The 19456-nt window shown below is 43.3% G+C and overlaps 2 protein-coding genes across 5 annotated transcripts in view; one reads left to right on the top strand and one right to left on the bottom strand.

Annotated features, from left to right (window-relative positions):
• TBC1D31 (TBC1 domain family member 31) overlaps window positions 1-3244 on the bottom strand; it is a 23677-nt gene extending 20433 nt beyond the window's left edge. For 3 of the 4 annotated variants that reach the window (XM_041470723.1, XM_041470724.1, XM_041470725.1), the window contains exons 1-2: window positions 2878-3244; window positions 419-565 (exon numbers count right to left, since the gene is read on the bottom strand). In XM_041470723.1, coding sequence (XP_041326657.1) covers window positions 419-565; window positions 2878-3167 — 437 coding nt within the window. In that variant the 5' untranslated portion in view covers window positions 3168-3244. The remainder of the gene's footprint in view (window positions 1-418; window positions 566-2877) is intronic. The other variant, XM_041470726.1, reaches the window with a different exon arrangement.
• On the top strand, window positions 3141-19456 carry DERL1 (derlin 1). The gene is made up of 9 exons (XM_041470728.1): window positions 3141-3250; window positions 3578-3778; window positions 5792-5903; window positions 9081-9145; window positions 11662-11688; window positions 13654-13749; window positions 14409-14461; window positions 15643-15753; window positions 16826-19456. The coding sequence occupies exons 2-9, from the start codon at window positions 3626-3628 to the stop codon at window positions 16962-16964; spliced, it is 756 nt and encodes a 251-aa protein (XP_041326662.1). The 5' UTR covers window positions 3141-3250; window positions 3578-3625; the 3' UTR covers window positions 16965-19456.

Genomic DNA, 19456 nt, shown 5'->3' with positions numbered 1-19456 from the left:
TCCAATTATAACAGATAAAAAAATCAGTGCTAGTATTTTAAAAGTCAGTAGTAAAATGCTGAAAGACTGGTTGATGCATTTCTGCAAATGAAAACACTTGGTCTAATCTGCTGTAATTCGTGGCTCACTCATTGATCTGTACTGGCCCAAGAATAACTTCTGGTGGTAGCACTTAAGTTCTATGGCATTGCTGTTCTTTTTACAGTTGCAAGCCTCTGATCTTTTTGAGCAGCTAAACTAAATAAATAACATTTAGGGAGCCTACACAAGACACTGGGTTGAAATTTCAGCCCTGAGCAAACTCTAAAACTATCTAGTTAAAACCCAACCTGTGGGATCCTGTCCAGGCAAGTTCCACACCCCTGAATGCTACAGATGTCTCAGACAAATTAAGAAGTCTTGCTAGAAATATTCTTACCTGTTCCCATTCAAGTCAAAAACATATATATTCCCTTGGCGGTCTCCAGCGAGGAGAGAATCCCCAGAACTGTCAAAAGCCACATTCAGAAAATGTATTGTCTTTGAGTGGTACCCTTGGACACTGTGAACGATGTTCACTATAACTCTGTGAAGAAAGCCAGCAAAACAACCATGCTTAGAATCATTTTATTACCATTTGTATCTGCAAGACATAGGATTAAAATGTTTCTATCTTAGGATTTTACAATTCTGATTTTCCATGTTCTATGAAAAATCTCCCATGAAACCCATGTATTTCTAATATAAAAAATAACAAAGGAATAATAAAAAATTACAAAGGAAGTAATTCACTGGGTTGGAAGGTGGGTAGGACACATGTAAAGCAGATGGGAGAAATTCACCATTCACAATCCTTTTGTGTGGTTCCTGGTTACCTGATTTCCATTATTAATTAATAACACTAATATATACTGATCTATCTGAAAGCCCAATTCAGCAAGAAACCTGGCTCATCATTACCACTGCAAAGAAATGTTCTAGAAAACTGAGAAGCTGTACATTACTGTAAGAAACCAGTCTGTTTAGATGTGGGGAAAATCAATTTTAATATCACTTCTTTTCACAGTCTTCAAAAGCATTAGGATTGTTAAGCCTGGAAAAGAGAAGGCTCTGAGGTGACCTAATTGTGGCCTTCCAGTACCTGAAAGTAGCCTACAAGAAAGGGGGAGAGAGACTTTTTACAAAGGCCTGGAATGACAAGACAAGGATGAATGGCTTCAAACTGAAAGAGAGTAGGTTTACATTAGACATTAGGAAAAAAAAAAAATCTTTACTGTGAGGGGGGTGAGACAATCAGGCTCCCTAGAGAAGTTCTGGATGCTCCATCCCTGGAAGTGCTCAAGGGCAGGTTGGATGGTGCCCTGAGCAGCCTGGTCCAGTGGAAGGTGTCCAGGCCCATGGCAGGGGGGTTGGAACTAGATGGTCTTTGAGGCACCTTTCCACTCCAAACCATTCTACAATTCTGTGAAGAAACTCTTATTTATTACTATTCATCTGAGCTATTATAGAACAAAAGTTTCCAGTTTTCCACTTCTATCCTTGTATGGTTCTGTCCACATAAAACAGAGCCAGATGCAGCAATGTGCAGAATCAGCTGTAAGAGGAAGGGTTTTCCAGGAAGCAGGAGATTGAGAATTGGAACATCTGCCATTCCTGGATTTATTGCCTAACACTGAACAAGCCAATAATTTTGTATTATCACTTGGATGTGAATTCACAGTTAAACTAAACACCAAAACTGTGCCAGACATTGGCAGGCTGATCAAAGACTGCAGAGCACTTGCAGAATGCTCTGACCATGGTTATATGAGAGGCTGATAGCTCTCTGAGACACAGAATATGCTACCCAGAACCCTCATCCGGCTGTGGGGGTTTGTTACAAAGTCTGAGTGAACACATACAGCTTTGGTGCAGACTAGAGATAAAACTAATTGCACCTCACTGTTAAGTCCACTTTCTTCAATAAAAGGGCCAGAAAAATGAAATGAGAAAGATAAAATATTTTAAAGTGTAATTGAAATCTAGTGATGTTTGTGTGGGATTATGACATTAAAGACCCTAACAAATTAAGTACGACTTCTGCTTCTAAAACCATCCTGAAACACAAGTACTTATCACTGCAGCTACAGCACCTCCCAAGACCTTTTCAATGTCACTCTCCGCCTTTCAAAAGTTTCCCTGCAACTAAACTAAGCCAGGAGAACACAGTTAGGAGCTCACGGGGCTGGCCCCAGAGTCCCCCAGGACAGGGGCCCCCAAAGCAGCATTTGTGACGCTGCTCTTCAGCTTAGACCAGGCAGTATTTACAGAGCACACCGATTAATCTCCTGGAATTCCCCCACGGCATTTTATTCAATACAATTCCTAAACCAGGGTAAGTGCCGGGCCAAGCCGAGCAGCCCGAGCGCGGGGTTTCAGCCTCCCTGGGGACCGGCTCCGCCTTCAGGAGCGCATCTCATGAATGCGTGTAAGAATCTCAAAGCATCGGTGCCAGACTCTTTTCGGTGCTGCCCAGCGACAGGACGAGGAGCAATGGCCTTAAACTAAAACACAAAAGCTTCACCTCAACAGGAGGAAGAGCTTCACGTTGAGGATGGCAGAGCACCCAACAGGGAGGTCGTGGAGTGTCCCCCTCTGGAGACATTCCAAGCCACCTGGACGCGCTCCTATGTAACCTGCTCTAGGTGACCCTGCCTTGGCAGCGGGCTTGCACCGGATGATCTCCAGAGGCCCCTTCCAACCGCAGCCATTCTGTAACTGAGGGGAACGTGCTCCTTTCGTTATCTAACCGGGTAACCCCTTTAACCCCCCAGCAGAGACTCAGGTGGGCCCGGGCCGGCCCTGCTCCGTCCGCCCGCTCCTCTCGGGCAGCCGCTCCCCCCGGCCCGGCCCCGTTACCCCCGCGCTGCGGCCGCCCCCGCCCTGCGGGTCCAGATGGGCCCGCGCCGCCGCTCGCCCAGATCGCAGCGCTCCATCCCCGCCCGGCGCCGCCGCTCCCGCGCTGCCCTCAGGGCTCCGCCCACGCTCCGCGCCGGGGTGCGCCACCCGCGTGGTACAGCTCGCTCCCGCTTTACCAATGGGGAGGAGCCGGAAGAGTGGCGAGCGCTCCCCCCCAGATATCGGAGAATGGAACAGCTCCAACTGCTACCTCGCGGGCTGCTGGGAGTTGTAGTTTTCCTCGCGGGCATCGCGCGGCCACCTGGGTGCGGGCGGAGCGCGGCCAGCGCCGGGCAATGAAGTAAAAACGAGTGAAAACGTCGCGTCCTCACAGGCAAGTGTGTTTATAACGCAGTGCAATAGGTCACTCCGAACATGGGTTTTGCAGCCTGTCGCAGGCACAGGACTTGCTGCCGGTTCCCTCCTGCTGCCCGCGCGGCTCGGGGAGGGGAACGCTGGCTGACCCCACAGCCCCGTCGCCCACCAGCGGCGGCTGCTCCCCGCTCCGCCCCCGGGGCGGGACTCCCGGCTGCCGAGGCGGGGCCGGAAGCGGCGACGGCGGCTCGGCCGAATTCGGTGGCGCCACGTCTGGCTCGGGGCCCCCTCCTTGACCGGGCGGCGGGAGTGGCTGAGCCCTCGTCTCGTCTCGTCTCTTCTTCAGTGGCCGGTTTGTGGCGAGACCTGGGCGGCGGCCAGGCGCGGCTGCAACATGTCGGACCTGGGGGATTGGTTCCGAAGCATCCCTCTGATCACGCGCTACTGGTTCGCCGGCTCCATCGCGGTTCCGCTCGTAGGCAAGCTGGGCCTCGTCAGCCCCGTCAACCTTTTCCTCTGGCCTGACGCCTTCATCCACCGCTTCCAGGTACGGGCCGCACTACCGCTCCCGGCGTGCCCCGCGGCGCCCGCACAGTAGCTCACTGTGACTCGCTGCGCGCACGGCCTTCTGGGAGTTGTAGTGCGCGGCAGTGTTGCGGGGCCTCGCTGGGGCTACGCGCGGGGCCGGCCGCTCCCCCGGCTCCGCGGCCGCGCTGAGGCGCCGTGCACCGAGACAGCGCCCAGGGGTGACCGGGGTGACCAGAGCCCCTCCGGCGGGAGTGGAGCCGCCTTCCCGCTCAGCCTGTGCAGGGCCTGCGGGCAGAGCACCGGGTAAATCCGGGCCCAGCCCGCAGGCCCGAGGGTCCCCACCGCGGTGACGGGCTGCGCGTCTCTGGCAGGGTGCAGAAGGAGGGCTGTTGCCCCTGGCAGTCCTGTAGTTCGTCTTGTGCCTCAGACTGGTGTGGATTTTCCTACGTTTTTTGTGGGCGTTGTTGTGATAGGCCCTGGTTGTTGTGCCAAGGAGCTCTGTGGCTGTGGCTACAGGTGGCTTGCCCAGCTCTGTGTCATCGTGTGGCCGTGAATTTGGGAGCTGTAACTTTGGGCTTGCAGGGTGTGCAAACATCCCAGACTGCAGCTAGCCCAGGAGGTTTTGAGGCAGAGCTACAAGAGAGACATGGAGCTCCTGGGGTGGATACAGTGGGGGCAACAAAGGTGATCAAGGAACTGGAGCATCTCTGATGAGGAGTGGCTGAGGGAGCTGGGCCTCTTCAGCCTCCAGGAGAGAGGACTGAGAGGGAACCTCAGCAGTTTCTGTAAGTATCAGAAGGGAGGTGTCAGAAGATGGACAAATGCAAATGGGCAGAAACTGATACATGGGAAGTTCCACCTGACCTGGGTGATCATGCACTGGAACAGACTGACTGGGGAGGCTGTGGAATCTCCCTCACCGAAGTTATTAAAAAACTGTCTGAGTGCAGTCCTGTGTCATGTGCTCTAGAATGAGTGCTTGAGCAGGGAGGTTGGCCCAGATCACCTACTCTGGTCCCTTTTAACATGACGTATTCTGTGATTCTGTAACAGAGTGCATTTGCACCTTCTGGTTTGGAATTTGAAAAAGCTTCTGTTTGGATTGTCAACTTCTGTGCGTAGATATGGTCCATGTAAACAAACAACTGATGCCTTGAGGTGTCAGACATGCAGTGTTTCTGGGTACAATAGCAATATCAAAAATGGTCTCAAACTGGGCATATTTTTCCATGCACTGTGATGTTACAGGTTCAGTGTTGGGGGGGGAGCACTTATTGGAGGAGATCAAAATGAAGGAATTTCAATTTTTAAATTTCTGTTATTTCATCTCATTATATCTTCATTGAAGAAAGAAAAAAATTAAAACAATGACTCTCTCTGTACCTTGATTCATGTATTGTTCCCAAAATTTAGTAGCATAAATGACTGGTTTTTCCTCTAGTTCTTTTGTTCCTTCTTGAGCTGTGATGTTCAGGATCCCAATACTCAGTTTGGAAACGTAGCTGCTTAAAGAGCTCATTCATGAATGACCAGGCATTTTCTGTCCTTGCTACGTGCTGCCATGCAGTTGGCTATGCCCAATATTCATAGCTGGGAGACTGTCCCAGAGCAGATCCCAAATGCTCAGAGCAGCATGTGCTGTTTGGAATGGTACACTAAAGGCTGTGGATTCTTTGGCCTCTGTTCAACAGAGAAGAATGGGTTTTGTACGGCTGGTTTTTAAACAGGGTAGCATCCTTGCCAGTGAGTCTCTTTTGCACTGCATTAAAGACTCACTGCTGCAAAGGTGTGAGGGAAAGCAGTTTGCAAAGTTGTGTGTTATTTCTGGTGTAGTCTTAGTAGCTTTGCTTACCAGATAGAAAGAAAGCACCACAACTAGAAAAGCAGGAATAATCAATACTTGGGCTGTTTTTAATCTTCTTGATGTTCCAAGTTTTCATTCATTATCAAGTAATGAATGTAAATAAAAAGCCTGTGCAGATGAGTTCATTCTGCAGTTTATAAATATATCTTTCTCTTTTGATCTGGACAGATCTGGCGGCCGATAACAGCAACTTTCTTCTTCCCAGTGGGACCTGGAACGGGATTTCTCTACTTGGTGAATTTGTATTTCTTGTATCAATATTCCTCACGACTAGAAACAGGTATGTTGACCATTAAATTGTATGCACCTGGTGAACCCTGCCTGGAACTGATAAGAGGTGGCTCATCTCTGTGCCAGCTTATGTTGGTCATCATGAATCTGCTCTGAAAACTGATTTTCTGTGGCTGGCTCCTTCCCTTTGGCCATTTAGGATCTGAACTTGATACTTGTTTCAGTAGGAGGGCCTGGTGATTTTAATTGCTGGATTTAAGGAAGTGAGTGAAACAGATTAAAAGATGATGTTTACTTCTGGTTTTTTGTACCTGATGTTTTTTTATCAGAGAAGGATGATAGAGCATAATGTAATAATGGGCTTATCCACTGGGAGAAGATAGCATCAGTTTTTTTCCTGTTTTAATAGGGATGCTTACTTGTGTTATTCTGTTGTCTGTGTTGAATTGAGAGATACCTCCTTCAAAGGAAGTCTACCCCTCTGCCTAGCAGATATGTGGAAAAGTTAAGAGACTGGAAGGATTTTCAGTTAAGGGGAAAAATTAAGTGAAAAAAAGGAGATCAGATAATAGATGCGTTCTCTCAAAGGGATTATTGGTACAAGGTAGCTTCAAAACTGGTTTCCTTTTGCACTGCCCAGTTCATTAAACCTAGAAAAAAATAGGTTTAATTGACATAAATAATTAAAATATTTGCAAAGCCAGACTCTCCTGAAAGCCTTTGTGATCAAGAATTTCAGTGTCGTTCTAATGAAGTCTTAGAACTGATGATGTAAAGGGGAATGCATTGGATGGTGATGTTGGGAAGTCCCACAAGAGAGGAGATCCCTGGTAGACCTGCCCTCCAGAGAGTATTGGAGAATCACATTTAAGTCTTAAGAAGAGTGGTAGGGAAGGGCAGGAGTGGTGCCAGATTGTATTTGGTCACTTCCTTAGTGAAAGTTAAATACTGGTTTAGTAGCTAGAAATGGTTCCTGCTTCCTTTTGAGCATTTCTGCAGTAGTTTATGAGCACCTGAGAGTGCTCACCGTTCCGACTGGGCAAAGGTAGGTGTAGTAAGAGTTCCTGGTTAATTATGCAAATTAAAAGACCTCACTGCTTGTAGATATACTTACAAAATGCTCTAGTTGTCTGTGATTCTAGATGTGCTGTGGCACGCATCTCATGAAAGGGAGTAAATTTCTGCTGTACAACAGATCTGGATTTTGAAACTGGCAAGTCATCTGTGTTGTTTGAACCTATGCATTTCTTTTATGTTACAGTCATTTTTCTGGGTATAAATTAAATCCTTGGTTAGGTTGGCCCTTTCTCTGAAAAAGGCCTGAATCCTTCTGTAGTTGGAAGGTATATAAGTTGTTGATAGTGTTTACAGGTGGAAGTCTGCATTGGTCTGTGCCTCCTGTTGTCTGTGAAACTGAGAAAGTGAAACTTCTATTTTCAGCCTTGTGCATGGTTTTCGAGCATACATTGCTGCTGCCTGCCAGCCTCAAATTTAGCTGTCAGAGACACCTGTATGGTTTTGTGCTGTGCTTGTCCTTTCCTAACAGGCTGACCTGTGACTTCCAAAGGAAAGGGAGATTGATGTGTTTCTGTTTTGCTTTGGTTGGAGAAGAACATAAAAAATATCAACAGAGTAAGCAGAATGTGCAGAGTTCACTCCCCAGCTGTGTGAGTGATGAGATTATGGGTCTGCAGCTCTTCCCAGATGACTGGATTATACCCTGGGCCTCATGGAAGGACCCATGGGGTAGAGCTCACCCCATACCTGTGCTGAGCTCTCTGGCAGTTTGTAGTCCAATTTCCTTAGATGTTCAAGGAAAAGTCAACTTAAATGGTTTGTCAAATACTCTCATTAGCAATCTTGTAGATAATGAGAAGAGAAAAAATTTAGAAGAATAATAATAGCTTTCATTTTCCAGTTTTGGATAGATTCCTGAGCTGGCCTTTCTACAGCCTTAGTCAGCTTCTTCTCTTAATTTGTTTTTATTTGTTGTATGGCAACAGTAAGGAAAAAACCTTCAGTTTCTGTAGTTTTGCAACATTAAAACTTTCTGATGTATTTTTCAAAGCATGTTTTTTTCCTGTCTTGCAATTTTCATGGCTGACCTTAAACAATAAACTGGTATTTTAGTAATTTTGTTTTACATAGGCCATTCTAAAAAGCTAATGCTTAAAAGTAGATTTTCTTCATTTAAGAATTCTTCTATGAAGCTGAGCAGTGCTCACATTAAGCAGTGGCATTCTTTCTAGGCATTTTGATGTTTAATTAGGAGCATGTAATTCAGGTTGTCCGTGATGTGCTGTGTGTGTCACTGTCATTCCCACTGTCACTGTGTTTCACCCCCAATGGTCTGGGTCTTTTTCAGCAATATTTGCAGGCTTTCCTTTCCTGCCTGGGTTTCTGTTAAAGTTGATGGAACTCTTGCATAGATGCTGAGGTCTCTGTCAGCCTTTTGCCACAGTTAGTGACAGTGAGAGCCTCAGCTTTCATGTTTGCAAGGAATTCCTATGGAGCTATTTTTTAGTACTTGTCTCTGTCAGGTCTCAAACTCAACTGAGCATCTAAAGATCATTTCCTTTTATATGACCTGCAGGGAATGTTACTCTATTATTTTTGTTTCCAGTGTCCTGAAAAAATTGACACATATTTGGAATGGTGAATTAGACAAGCAAGTACAGCTTAGAAGGAGCAGAATGTGCTGCACATGTGTACCCTCCTTGTCACATGTGCTAATTTTTTCTGAAGTATAAAAGCCATTGCATCTCTTGAGTCTGATGAGATGATGCAAAGAGGATGCAATTTGCCTAAGTAAGGGCTGGCTTTCACATGACTCAGTCATTAAACTTGGTATTTCTACTTTTGCTGTGCATGTGTGTTTCCTAATTCTGTGCTTCTAACCTGCAGTTTCATATGAACGGTGGGATCCAACTCCATTTTTGTTCTTATGTAGTTTAAACTACTTATCTCTAGAGTCAGTGTGTTCTTTTTTAAGTATAGACACTGCTTGTGCTCTAATGCAGTAGGCTGAATGTCTTATTTTTCAGCCTGTAGGTTGTTCTATTCTAAGGCTTTTTAAAATTTAAAAAACACTCATAGACCACAGAGTGCATGCAAAGCAACTATTATTAACTGAGATTTCTTAGACTCTGAAAAATAAAAGTTGTCCAAATTTTTAATCAAAATTTCAATGCCTTTGATGATTCAAAATGACTCTTTTTATTTTCAGGGGCTTTTGATGGAAGGCCAGCAGATTACATGTTCATGCTCCTGTTTAACTGGATCTGCATTGTTGTATCCTTCTCATCATCAGACTTTGAGAAATACTTTGGTTCTCCTGTTTCCACTTGAAGTATGTTCAAAGACCAGGTTTTATCAAGGAACAGTTTTAAAATGCAGCAAATGTTCCCAGGAGAGCTTGTAGAGTTTGTAAGTGTGTAACCTTACTTTAAAGGTAGTGAGTGGCTTGCAGGGAGAACACTTAATGATGTGCTCACACGAGTGTGCAGCATGGGGACGCTCTGCCTACACTGAGCATGTGCTGGGTGAGTGTCCCTGGTGCTGGCTGGGTTGCTTAGTGGAGCTGCTCTCGTGTGGGCTAGCCCTGAATTTAGTGTGGTCAAGCTGCCATGTGCAAAAAGGACTGATCACTGCCTCCCTGAAAAGGAGAGATCCTTTACCTGCTGGTCATCTAAGTCTGTGAAAGCAGTGTTGTGATATCTTCCAACTTCCTGAAGAAGCTGGGCTTGTTGGTTTGGGAATGCTGGGAAACATTTTTGTGGGCTGTGCTGTACCACCTGAATTTTCTTTTAGATCTTGAATACAAAACTGGGAGTAGTTGTTGATAAACCAGGTGGTTGTGTCACCATTCAGAGGGATTTAGAGGTTGGATAAATGGGCTGACCAGGAATGAAGCTCAGCAAAGGGTAGTGCAGAGTCCTGCTCTTGGCAAGGAACAGCCTCAGGCACCAGGACAGACCAGGGACTGACAAAGCAAAGCATCTTCCAAAAAAGGCCCTGTTTGTCCTGCTGGACACAAAGTTGACCACGAACCAGCAGTGTGCCATTATGGCCAAAGTGGCCACCAGCCCCCTGGGCAGAAGCTTGCCTGCAGGTTGAGGCAGGTGATTGCTCCTCTCTGCTCAGCCTTTGAGAGATGTGTGGGGGCTGCACCCAGCTCTGGGTTCCCAAGTGAGACGTGGACACACTGGAGAGAGTCCAGTGAAAGGTCATGAGGGTGATTAAAGGGTTGAAGCATTTGTCACATGAGAAGCTGGGAGAGCTGGGATTGTGCAGCCTGGGGTGTTGTCATAGAATCACACAGTAGTTTGAATTGGAAGGGACCTTGAAAGGTTATCAAGTCCCCTGCAATGAGCAGGGACACCTTCAGCTAAATCAGGTTGCTCAGAGCCCCATTCGACCTGATGTTGAATGTTTCTAGGGGCAAAGCATCCACTATCTCTCCAGGTAACCTGTGCCAGTGTTTCACCACCCTCATAGTAAAAAATTTCTTTGTTACACCTAGTCTGAATCAACCTTTTTTTAGTTTAAACCATTACCACTTGTCCTATTGCAAAAGGCCCTACTATACGTTTTTGTCCCCCAACTCTCTCAGCCTTTCCCTAAAAGAGAGGTGTTCCATTCCTCCAGTAACTTGTCTGCTCCCACTCCAACAGGTTCATGTCTTTTCTGTACTGAGGGGTCTGGAGCTGAACACCCAATTCCACAAAATGAAGCACAGGAAATTCTATTTAAATATGAGAAAGATACACTGTAAGGGCAGTGAAGCACTGGCATGATTGGCAAGAGAGGGTGTGGAACCTCCATCCTTGGAGATGCTTCCATTCTGTCTGTGCTGTTGCTGCCTCCTTGTAGCAATTTGCAGTGGCACAGCAGGTGGAAAAAAGGGCAGGGTGACATCAGTGTGAACCAGATAGCAGGGAGCTGGTGTGTAGAAATGCTTTATCAATACATTATCTCTAGTTGCATTCCACTATGTGGAGGGAATTGCTATTCCTGCCAGTCCTGTGGAGCCACAGCTGTAACAAGGTGCACTTAGTTACATTGTTAGGAAGATGAAGGTTTTCTTTATGATTGCAGGTGTTGGCTGTGAGCATTTAATTAATGTAATTGTGACCTGACTTTCAAACTGGTCATTTAAAAGCTTCTGGCTGCTTGTTCCCTGTGTGATGTAAGGACCAATCTGGATGCATGATCTGGGAAAATGCTGGGTGTTATTTTATATGTGTTTATGAACTGTTAAAAACATCCTGATCGTATTAAAATCATGCAGTGATTATTTCTACTCAGCAGTTACTACAACAGTTTCTTTGAGCTCCAAGGTGGGAGAGGAGTATTACAAGCCTGCATTGATGCACTTTAAGAAATTGCTTCTTTTCTATGACTCATTGGCAATATATTGGTATTTTTTAATAATCTGGTATTTGTTTATTTAGAAAACCAAAATGTCAGTGTTAAACTAATGAAATAATCCAGTTGTTAAGCTTTAATGTGCCTTTATGCAAGGTCTGATTGAGTCTGTAGCTAGCCAGTTTCATCAGGGAGGAAAAGCCAGTGCTCTCATCAGCCCTTGGGGTAATGATTTGAGGTGAGCAGGTGAAATACTGCCAAAAAGCAGTTATTGAAACAAAGTTTGTACATCTCTAGATCATTGGAAATTTTAACCTAAAACGGTGTAGTATTAATTCTGAATATTAAAGATCTTTGCATGTGCTTTCTGTGTGTCTGCAGCTTTTTATTGTTGTAGTCTGTCAGGTTTTTCTGCATTTTCCTTCATGGTGCAATGACAGATAACTGGCTTGGTAATGGACATGCAGGTAAGTGTGGTGCAATTTTAGATAATAATTTTACAAAACTTTATGACTACTTGATGACTTTATAGAGAGCATTATTGACTTAACTGCCGAACATAGTTAAGCTACACTGTTCAGATTATATCAGAATGGACTGCTGTGTGTGTACTGTTAATTTTTCAGATTGGGTTGCCCTCAGCTGAAGGCACAAGCTTGGATCTGACTGTCATACCTAACCTAGTTAGGGAGCCAAGAAGTAAAAATTGTGTCTTTGTGCAGTCAGGAAATGCTTAGACTTCTACTAAAATGGACACAAGATGTCACCTATGCACTATTTATTTTAATGAATGTGGCTCTCCTTTCTTATTTTTCTATTTAAAAATGATTCTTGGGTTTGTTAATCTTCTCAAATTTAGTTCAGTGTGCCTTTTACTTGCCAACAGAAGGTTTTTTTGGGGAAAAATACAGCTTCAGTTTGAGACCAGAACTGTGAAGTAGAAAATCCTCACAGGAATGATTAAGATAGTGGTCTTAAGAACTGGTTTCAGTGAAATAATTCTTATCTTCCCAAATACTAAGGATGAAGATTGTGAAGTGTGTTTTGGACACAACAGTGTCAGATAACTGCATGTCTTCAGTCTGCCTCTGCTGTTCTCATCTTCATCTGTGTCCAGCACCTAAAGACTGCACCAATATCTGTAGTATTCCGTACGGAATTATTATTAGCATTTATTAGATCACTTCTCTGGTTCCCTGCTAGACAAAACCAGTGATCATGCATCTCTGGTCTGGAGTGAAATGTGTCAAGGGCTGTCCATAACTTTATACTTACACTTTTCTGTGGGGAAGTTACCACAGATTTTTCAAAAGCATGCTGCAGTTACCCACACATTATACAAATTTTAGACTGATTGTGTTGATTTGTATATTCTTAAAGAGGTACTTAATTTTTTTTTTTTTGCTTTTTTTTTTATCAGCATCAAAGTATTGATTAAAGAAGAATCAATTTTTTGATATAAAAGTGTGGTTTTTCTTAAAGACAAGAGAATTTTTACTTGTTTTGAGTGGCCTTTGTTGAAATTCAGAAGACAGAGTAGGATAGCTAGGCCTCTATTCCTGAGTCAAATGCGTTCAGGTATTAGATGTTGCTTTCTTTTAAGTAAAATAAAAAAGAACCTTTAAGGTTCTTTTGTGGGGAGTCACAGTGCACCATGGGGCTTCTGAAAGGCTGGATGGATGTTAGGATGCCAGCTTTAATGTGGAATCTGTGAAATAGCAGCACCCCTGAAGGGATGAGTTCTAACCTCTTTTCCAAACCCAGGAGCTGGTTACGGCATTCAGCCAGTTCATGGAAATGTTACTGGTGCAGCCTGCCCTCAGTTCAGAAATCAGCAGATGGCTAAAGCAGTGCTTTGTGTTTCTTTCACTAGAAATAGTCCAGTCAGCTAATGCAGAGTCAATGTAAAGTGTTTGAAACAACCTCAGCTCCTGGCATGGAGCTCAGGTTCACTCCAAGCTCTACCAAGGCTGCTGTGATACCCTGCAATGGGGATTGGCTGGAGCACCTTCCCCTGGGCTGCTCTCAGGACATAGGTGGCAGCTGGATGGATAACTTCATCTGGCCCCAGATGAGGGTGTTTGGGTTAGTGCCCTGACATGATTGTGGCACAGGTACAGGGCTCACTGCTGGAGGTGTGGGTACGAGCAGAATTCCCTGCAGCTGCTCTTTCACCTGGCACAGGTTGGAGCCCTTTGCTTTGGCATGGTCATGCAGAGGAGAATGACCAAGTAGGTTCTCCTCCTTAATTTCTCAATAGTTTTTGAACAGATCCAGGGCACGTAATGGAAAAGATTCTGGGGCAATCTGTAAGGATTTCAGTGATGTACCATGCTTACAAACCACTTCTGAAAAATAGCTCTTCTTGCCTGTTTGAGTTTCTTGTGCTTCTGTGAAAATAATGGTAACTTTGTCTTTTTTAAACATTGCAGTTGCTGATGATTCCACTCATCATGTCAGTACTTTATGTGTGGGCCCAGCTGAACAGAGACATGATTGTATCATTTTGGTTTGGAACAAGATTTAAGGTATGTCAGTCAGTGTATGGGAAAGATTTCTGTCAATAAGGTGCATGTGTAGTGGGTGAAGGGCTAAATAGAAATATTTTCTCTTCTAAAACGTGTCTTGTACTCTCGCGTAGAATACTCCTTGAGATGCAGCAAAGTTCATAGTCTTCCATGTGGTATCACTCAGTGTGTCTCTACTGAAAAGATGTCCTGACAATTCATTGTTCTGAAAAAAAGGAAAAAATTCCTAGTAAACTTTAGCCTGGATAAAAGCTGAATGTAGTGACAAAATTGTGGTATTTTAAACTGTTTTTTTTTTTTCTGTGTGACCTTGGCTGTTTCTGTCAGATCTTGTAGAGAAGACTCTTTTGATAATTTCTAGACCTTTTCAAAATCAAAAACTTTAGGACTTTATTCCAGATGCAAACTTGCTGTGGAACATAGGTTCAAAAGGCACATTTGCTTATAATGTTTGAATGAGTATGTTTTGTCTAAAAATGTTAGTGGTTGCTCAGTTTAGAGTGACCTTTTTAAGCTGAATGTGCTTAAGTTAATAGATCAGGACCTGTGTAATGCCTAAAGCATTGAGATTATGATCATGCTTATTAGTGCAGTGGGAAGTTGAGAGCAGGTTTACATCTTTAACTTGTACTTACTCTCTCCATTGCATTCTTTTTCAGGCCTGTTACCTTCCATGGGTTATTCTGGGATTCAACTACATCATTGGTGGATCGTATGTATTTACTTATATGGCCAATTTGAAGTTAAAAAAGCTTTTACAGCTATTTAACTTGCTGCTGAATTTAGGAGTAATATTAAAATAAGAAGCTTAAAACTGTATAATCTGACATATAATGCTCAGTGTCACAGGTGGTCATTTAACATAAAAGCAAAGAGGAGATGTGCATGTGAGAACTAGAGAATAGAATGTAGATGAGGGGAGAGTAAGGAGAGTTTGGTGTATTTTCTAGTAACTCCATGCATTAGGCCTTCTCCATACTAAGAAAGTAACACACTCTAAAAAAAGATGTAATCCCCTGGAACAAGACATTTTTACTGGTTTTAGAAACAAGTTTGGCTTGACTCTGATAGTGCTGTTACTGCTTTCCTTCACAGACTTGTCCAACCTGGTCTTTTTTTGTTCAGTTTGTTCAACAAGGGAAAATGGTAATAAGCCCACAGCGTGCCATATTAGCACTTGTTGAATTTTTTGGACTCTCTTGGGTTTTGTTGTTTTTTTGGTTTTTTTTGTTTTTTTTTTTACTGAACCCCTTGATGCAGAAATCCCCTCTTTGCACAGTGTGGGCCCCTTCACTGGGGCCTTGCATTGACTGGGGCCTCTTGGTGCTGCTGTAACATAATTAGTGACAATAACAAGTTTGTGGTTGAGTTATAAAATGAAGAGATAGTACAGCAAAACCAAATTCCCTTTTCTGGCTGTGCCTCCTACTGACTCATCTGTCACTTGTGAAAACTGCCTGCTCTTAGATACCTGCTGTTTCTATGCATGACAGAAGATACTCAAGGGCCTCCAGTCAGCATTGCTTCTACAAAACTGGGAACAAAACAGCAGGAGACAGGTTGTCCAGTGAAAACAGCAGTAACTTCTCTAGCTCTGCAGACGATTATTTTGGGCGCTAATCGCTATACGGTCTAATTCCCCAATGTAAACAAGTATTTAATTGTGTTTTCAATCCAGAATGTAGAGAAGGCTTGGAAGGGAGGGTGGAACAGACTATTGATGTGTTGGCACAGGAGGTTGTTCTAAAGAAGCGGCTGCAAAATGCTGAGGGAAGGGAAATTTTTTGTGTGTCATGACCCTGGCAAAGCCTGGTGGCAGGTGAACAGAAGATTGTCACTCATTTATTTTCAGAGAAGACAGCACGTGAAACCATTCTTTCTTTTGTTTTACAGAGTCATCAATGAGCTGATAGGAAATCTTGTTGGACACCTGTATTTCTTCTTAATGTTTAAATATCCAATGGATTTGGGAGGAAGGAATTTTCTGTCCACACCTCAGTTCCTGTAAGCTGACTTGATTCTTTACTTCACTATTTGTTTGGTCAATTTTTTTGTATGGTTCATGAGACATATATATGGTGGGATCATAAAGTGTAAAATACTTTGCCAAGACAACCTTCTTCAGACTCTCATACAGACTGAGCTGGTGAGTCATAAAAAATGTTGAGTTACTTGTAAATGGCCCACGTGAGAGTTCTTTGTTGCCCCTTGAAATGGCTTATGTCTTTACCCATTCTTAAGCATGAGAATAAATGTCATAGTTCTGCTGTTGAATTGAGCTGCAGTAAAGAGAACTCCCTAACAATTATCAGATGGTATATAAAAGAGCTTTTATCCTGTAAATCATCTGTTTTCTGTATTCCCATGTATAGTTATAGTAGCTACCAGTTCAACAATGTTTGTAGTTTTAGACTTGTGCAGGGCTATAAATGATTCTGCTTCAGTCTGTACCAGTCCTCACTGGGGTTGCAAGTCTTGGTTTTTGAAGTGCTTTTTCTTGAGATACGTTCAGTGTTTTGGCATTGAAATACTATGATCAGAAGCCAAAGTTTGTAGTTCAGTTGCCCTTGCCCACATAGCTTTGGGCTGCAAATACTCCTCCTCTATCAAACTTTAGTTAGCAGCTCAGTTAACCCTTTTTGTAACATAAAGTGTTGAATTACAGTTATACTTTCTGTACAAGTTTCAGTGAATAGGGAAGCTTTATATTCTAATTCTGTGCTTGCAAGCCCATCTGGTAAACCTAATTTTCCATAATGATTAGAAGACAAGATTGTTTTTAAAAATGTCTTTGAAGGTGGTAACAGCTCTGAAACTGCCCTCAGTATTGTTGGTTCTGTGCAATTCTCGTTACCATACACATCCCAGAGATGGAAGTTTCCCAGTATTTCCATTTGTCAGTGTGCTGAGGGCTTAGATTTGGAAAGAATTGTCTGAAATTCTAGTGTGAAAAGTCAGTTTTATACAAAGTGTATCAGCTGAGAGAAAGTGCATGGAGAAGTGGAAAGCCCAGCCTTGGCATTTACCTGCAAGGTCCAGCTGTTTCTCTAACTCCTCCTCCTCTTGTTTGTCCTAGTTACCGCTGGCTGCCAAACAGGAGAGGAGGAGTGTCGGGCTTTGGTGTCCCTCCTGCCAGCATGAGAAGGGCTGCAGAAGATCAGCAGGGTGGTGGAAGACACAACTGGGGCCAAGGTTTCCGGCTAGGGGACCAGTGAAGAATTCCTGCCCTTGGAAAACAGCAACTCTTCGGTTTCAATTGGACGTAGAACCGACCGCTCCTGGTGCAGAGCATGCTTAAGAACTGAGCTCTCTGCAGTACTCTTGGATTTAACTGATTGGAAAGAAAGAATGTTTCTGGTTCAAGAGCAAATTAAAAACTCCAGAAGGAAAAAATGTAGATCTTGCTCCAGGTTAGCCAGTAGTGTCCAGTGTGATTCTGCCATTAAAAATAAGCCTTCTTTATACAGTATTGTCCGTCACAACAGGATCCATTGGCTATCCTGTTCCACAATGTGGTGGAACAAGCTAGTGGTATTTTGTCTTGCCTGGTATGTTAAAAGCTTTGTTGACCACAGTAAAGTAAGAATCTAGTGTGAGGCAGATGTCTCAAACAAGCCCCCAAGTTAGGAAGCTGACTTTTTCCATAGCTGTGCTTAAGTCCCAGGGTCTTTGGAAACATTATTTAAATGGTATCTCTCTGATGCATTCATAAAGCAAATTGCAAATGTTTCATTTCTGTTATTAAGCTGTGTTTTGAGCAGAGCTGTTTCTTGCCATGCAGCGTTTGTCCTACCTGCTACATCATGGTCTGGGCAAGGCTAAGGATTAGAGGGCTTTTGTTTGAAATGGCAATAACAGATACAGAATTGAAATCCCTGAACTCTTCATGGCATGTTACAAAGCTTGTTCTGATGAAACTGAAGTCTGGCATGATTTCCCCCCCCCCAGATCTGTGGATTCTTGTCTTCAAGGTTTCTCTTTTGATTGCCAAATTGGGTAGCATAGATACTGCTTAAACTAGAAATGTAACATTGTTGTGGTTAAGGGTACTGACGGCAGCATTGTTTAACTGAATCTTCAGCTTTATCTTAAAAGCTTTAAGACATCTAAGAATCAAAGCTGGAAATAATCTTTTGCAGGGTGAAGATACAATATAACAGGTTACTGTAGGACTCTTTCATTGTCAAGTAGGAAATTGCATACACTGTTTATTAGCATCTGTACTATTTTTTGGTAAAAATTTCTGACATGGAAAAGGGAATGATTCTGTACAGTAGTTTTCCTTGCACTGGGTTCCCATGGGCAGAGCATGTGGCTAAGATCCAGGAAGCCGTAATGCCAGCTTGTTACTGACTCACTGCATGCTCTTGAGCAAACTTCTTACTTATCTCAGTTTTCCCAGCTGTAAGGAGGACTTGTGCATGTCTCACAGCATTCTTACAAGACAGCTGTCCCTGACCTCCCTAGCTGGGAGCTGCTAGTGAGCAAGTAAGGCTTAGGTTTACATAAATCCAACACTTCAGCTAGGGACACAATTACTCTAAGCTTAACCAAGACTAAGTCAGAATGTAGTTGCTCACTTTTTCTTTTGTAGAGGAGGAAGAGCATTGTCACTAGGATAAGTTTCAAGTCTGTCTGAATTGCCCTTTAGCATTTGTCTTTTTTTACTGGGTAGGTGGGGCACAGAAAGCTGTTCTGCCCCAACTTAGGTATCTCAGGTAACTGTGAGTAGGTGAAATGAATCTGGGCTGATACGTTTTTATTACTACTTTGTTTCTTCACTAAACTTGGGTTCTGAAGGTGTAAAAACTTGTAAATAGTAAGTGATGCAAAGCTGAATGGAAAATAACTGGAAATTTTTTAAAAATGCCTGTTCCATGTCTTCAGTGCAACTCAGTTATGTTGATTTGGCTCGTGGAGAAATGTAGAAAGCTGGTAGTGATTATACTGTGTGCTTAAGTTTTACAGGAACTTGGAGTTTAGAAATCACCTGCCATTTTTGTCTGTTTGGTGATGAATTTTAAAGATGCTCTTGTCTTTCTTTGTGTAAAAATGGTAGGTAGAAAAGAGGAGTGCAGTGTTGTAAATACAGATTTATCATGACCAACAGCTGTTATTTGATGTGGACTTGAATAGTCTGAGGATCATCATTTTGATAGGAGTCTTTTTAGTCATAGGAATTTCACAGTCTCCAAAGCATTTGTCTTCATTTTGAGTCAGGACCCAACTTTTAAGTGAAGATGCAATAGTTTGTGACTCAGTTAAACCCCTGGCACACTCAAACTGCAAAATATCTCTGTACAGAAGGCCCAAAGGAAGGCTTCAGTGAGAGAAAGCACAGCAAAAGGCATTGTACTGGCCCACTGCACTGCATGGGGTCTTGCTTTCTAGTATGTCCTCCTTTCTAAATTAAGAGAAAAGGTTTGCAAGGAAAATAGACTTCTTATAAACCTTGCTTAGCTTCTGAGCTGCTTCAGGTCAATTTACTTTGTTTATGGAAAATTCACTTCAGAATTCCATATTACAAGCTCAGTTTGTTTGTTTCTCCATTTGTCACTTGACCTGAACTGCTGTTTGTCCTCCCACATACATTAATGATGGCAGTCTCTTGTTAAAATGAGTACCTCCTTTCTTATTTTGTACAGATAATTTCCCTTTTTGTAATCAATTTTTGTTGGCAAAGTTTTAAATTAAAATTTTAATCTCT

Source organism: Pyrgilauda ruficollis, unplaced genomic scaffold, assembly GCF_017590135.1.
Source record: "Pyrgilauda ruficollis isolate IOZ18807 unplaced genomic scaffold, ASM1759013v1 scaffold25, whole genome shotgun sequence".
Taxonomy (NCBI): domain Eukaryota; kingdom Metazoa; phylum Chordata; class Aves; order Passeriformes; family Passeridae; genus Pyrgilauda; species Pyrgilauda ruficollis.
Note: the sequence above shows the minus strand (reverse complement) of the source record. Positions and strands in the feature narration are given on the sequence as shown.

Excerpts from the sequence above, each read along its gene's own strand:
- DERL1 (XM_041470728.1), top strand. The coding sequence starts at position 3,626 with ATGTCGGACCTGGGGGATTGGTTCCGAAGCATCCCTCTGATCACGCGC. Across the intron at positions 13,750-14,408 it reads GGTTTGGAACAAGATTTAAG|GCCTGTTACCTTCCATGGGT; the intron begins GTATGTCAGTCA and ends ATTCTTTTTCAG. Across the intron at positions 15,754-16,825 it reads CTGTCCACACCTCAGTTCCT|TTACCGCTGGCTGCCAAACA; the intron begins GTAAGCTGACTT and ends TGTTTGTCCTAG.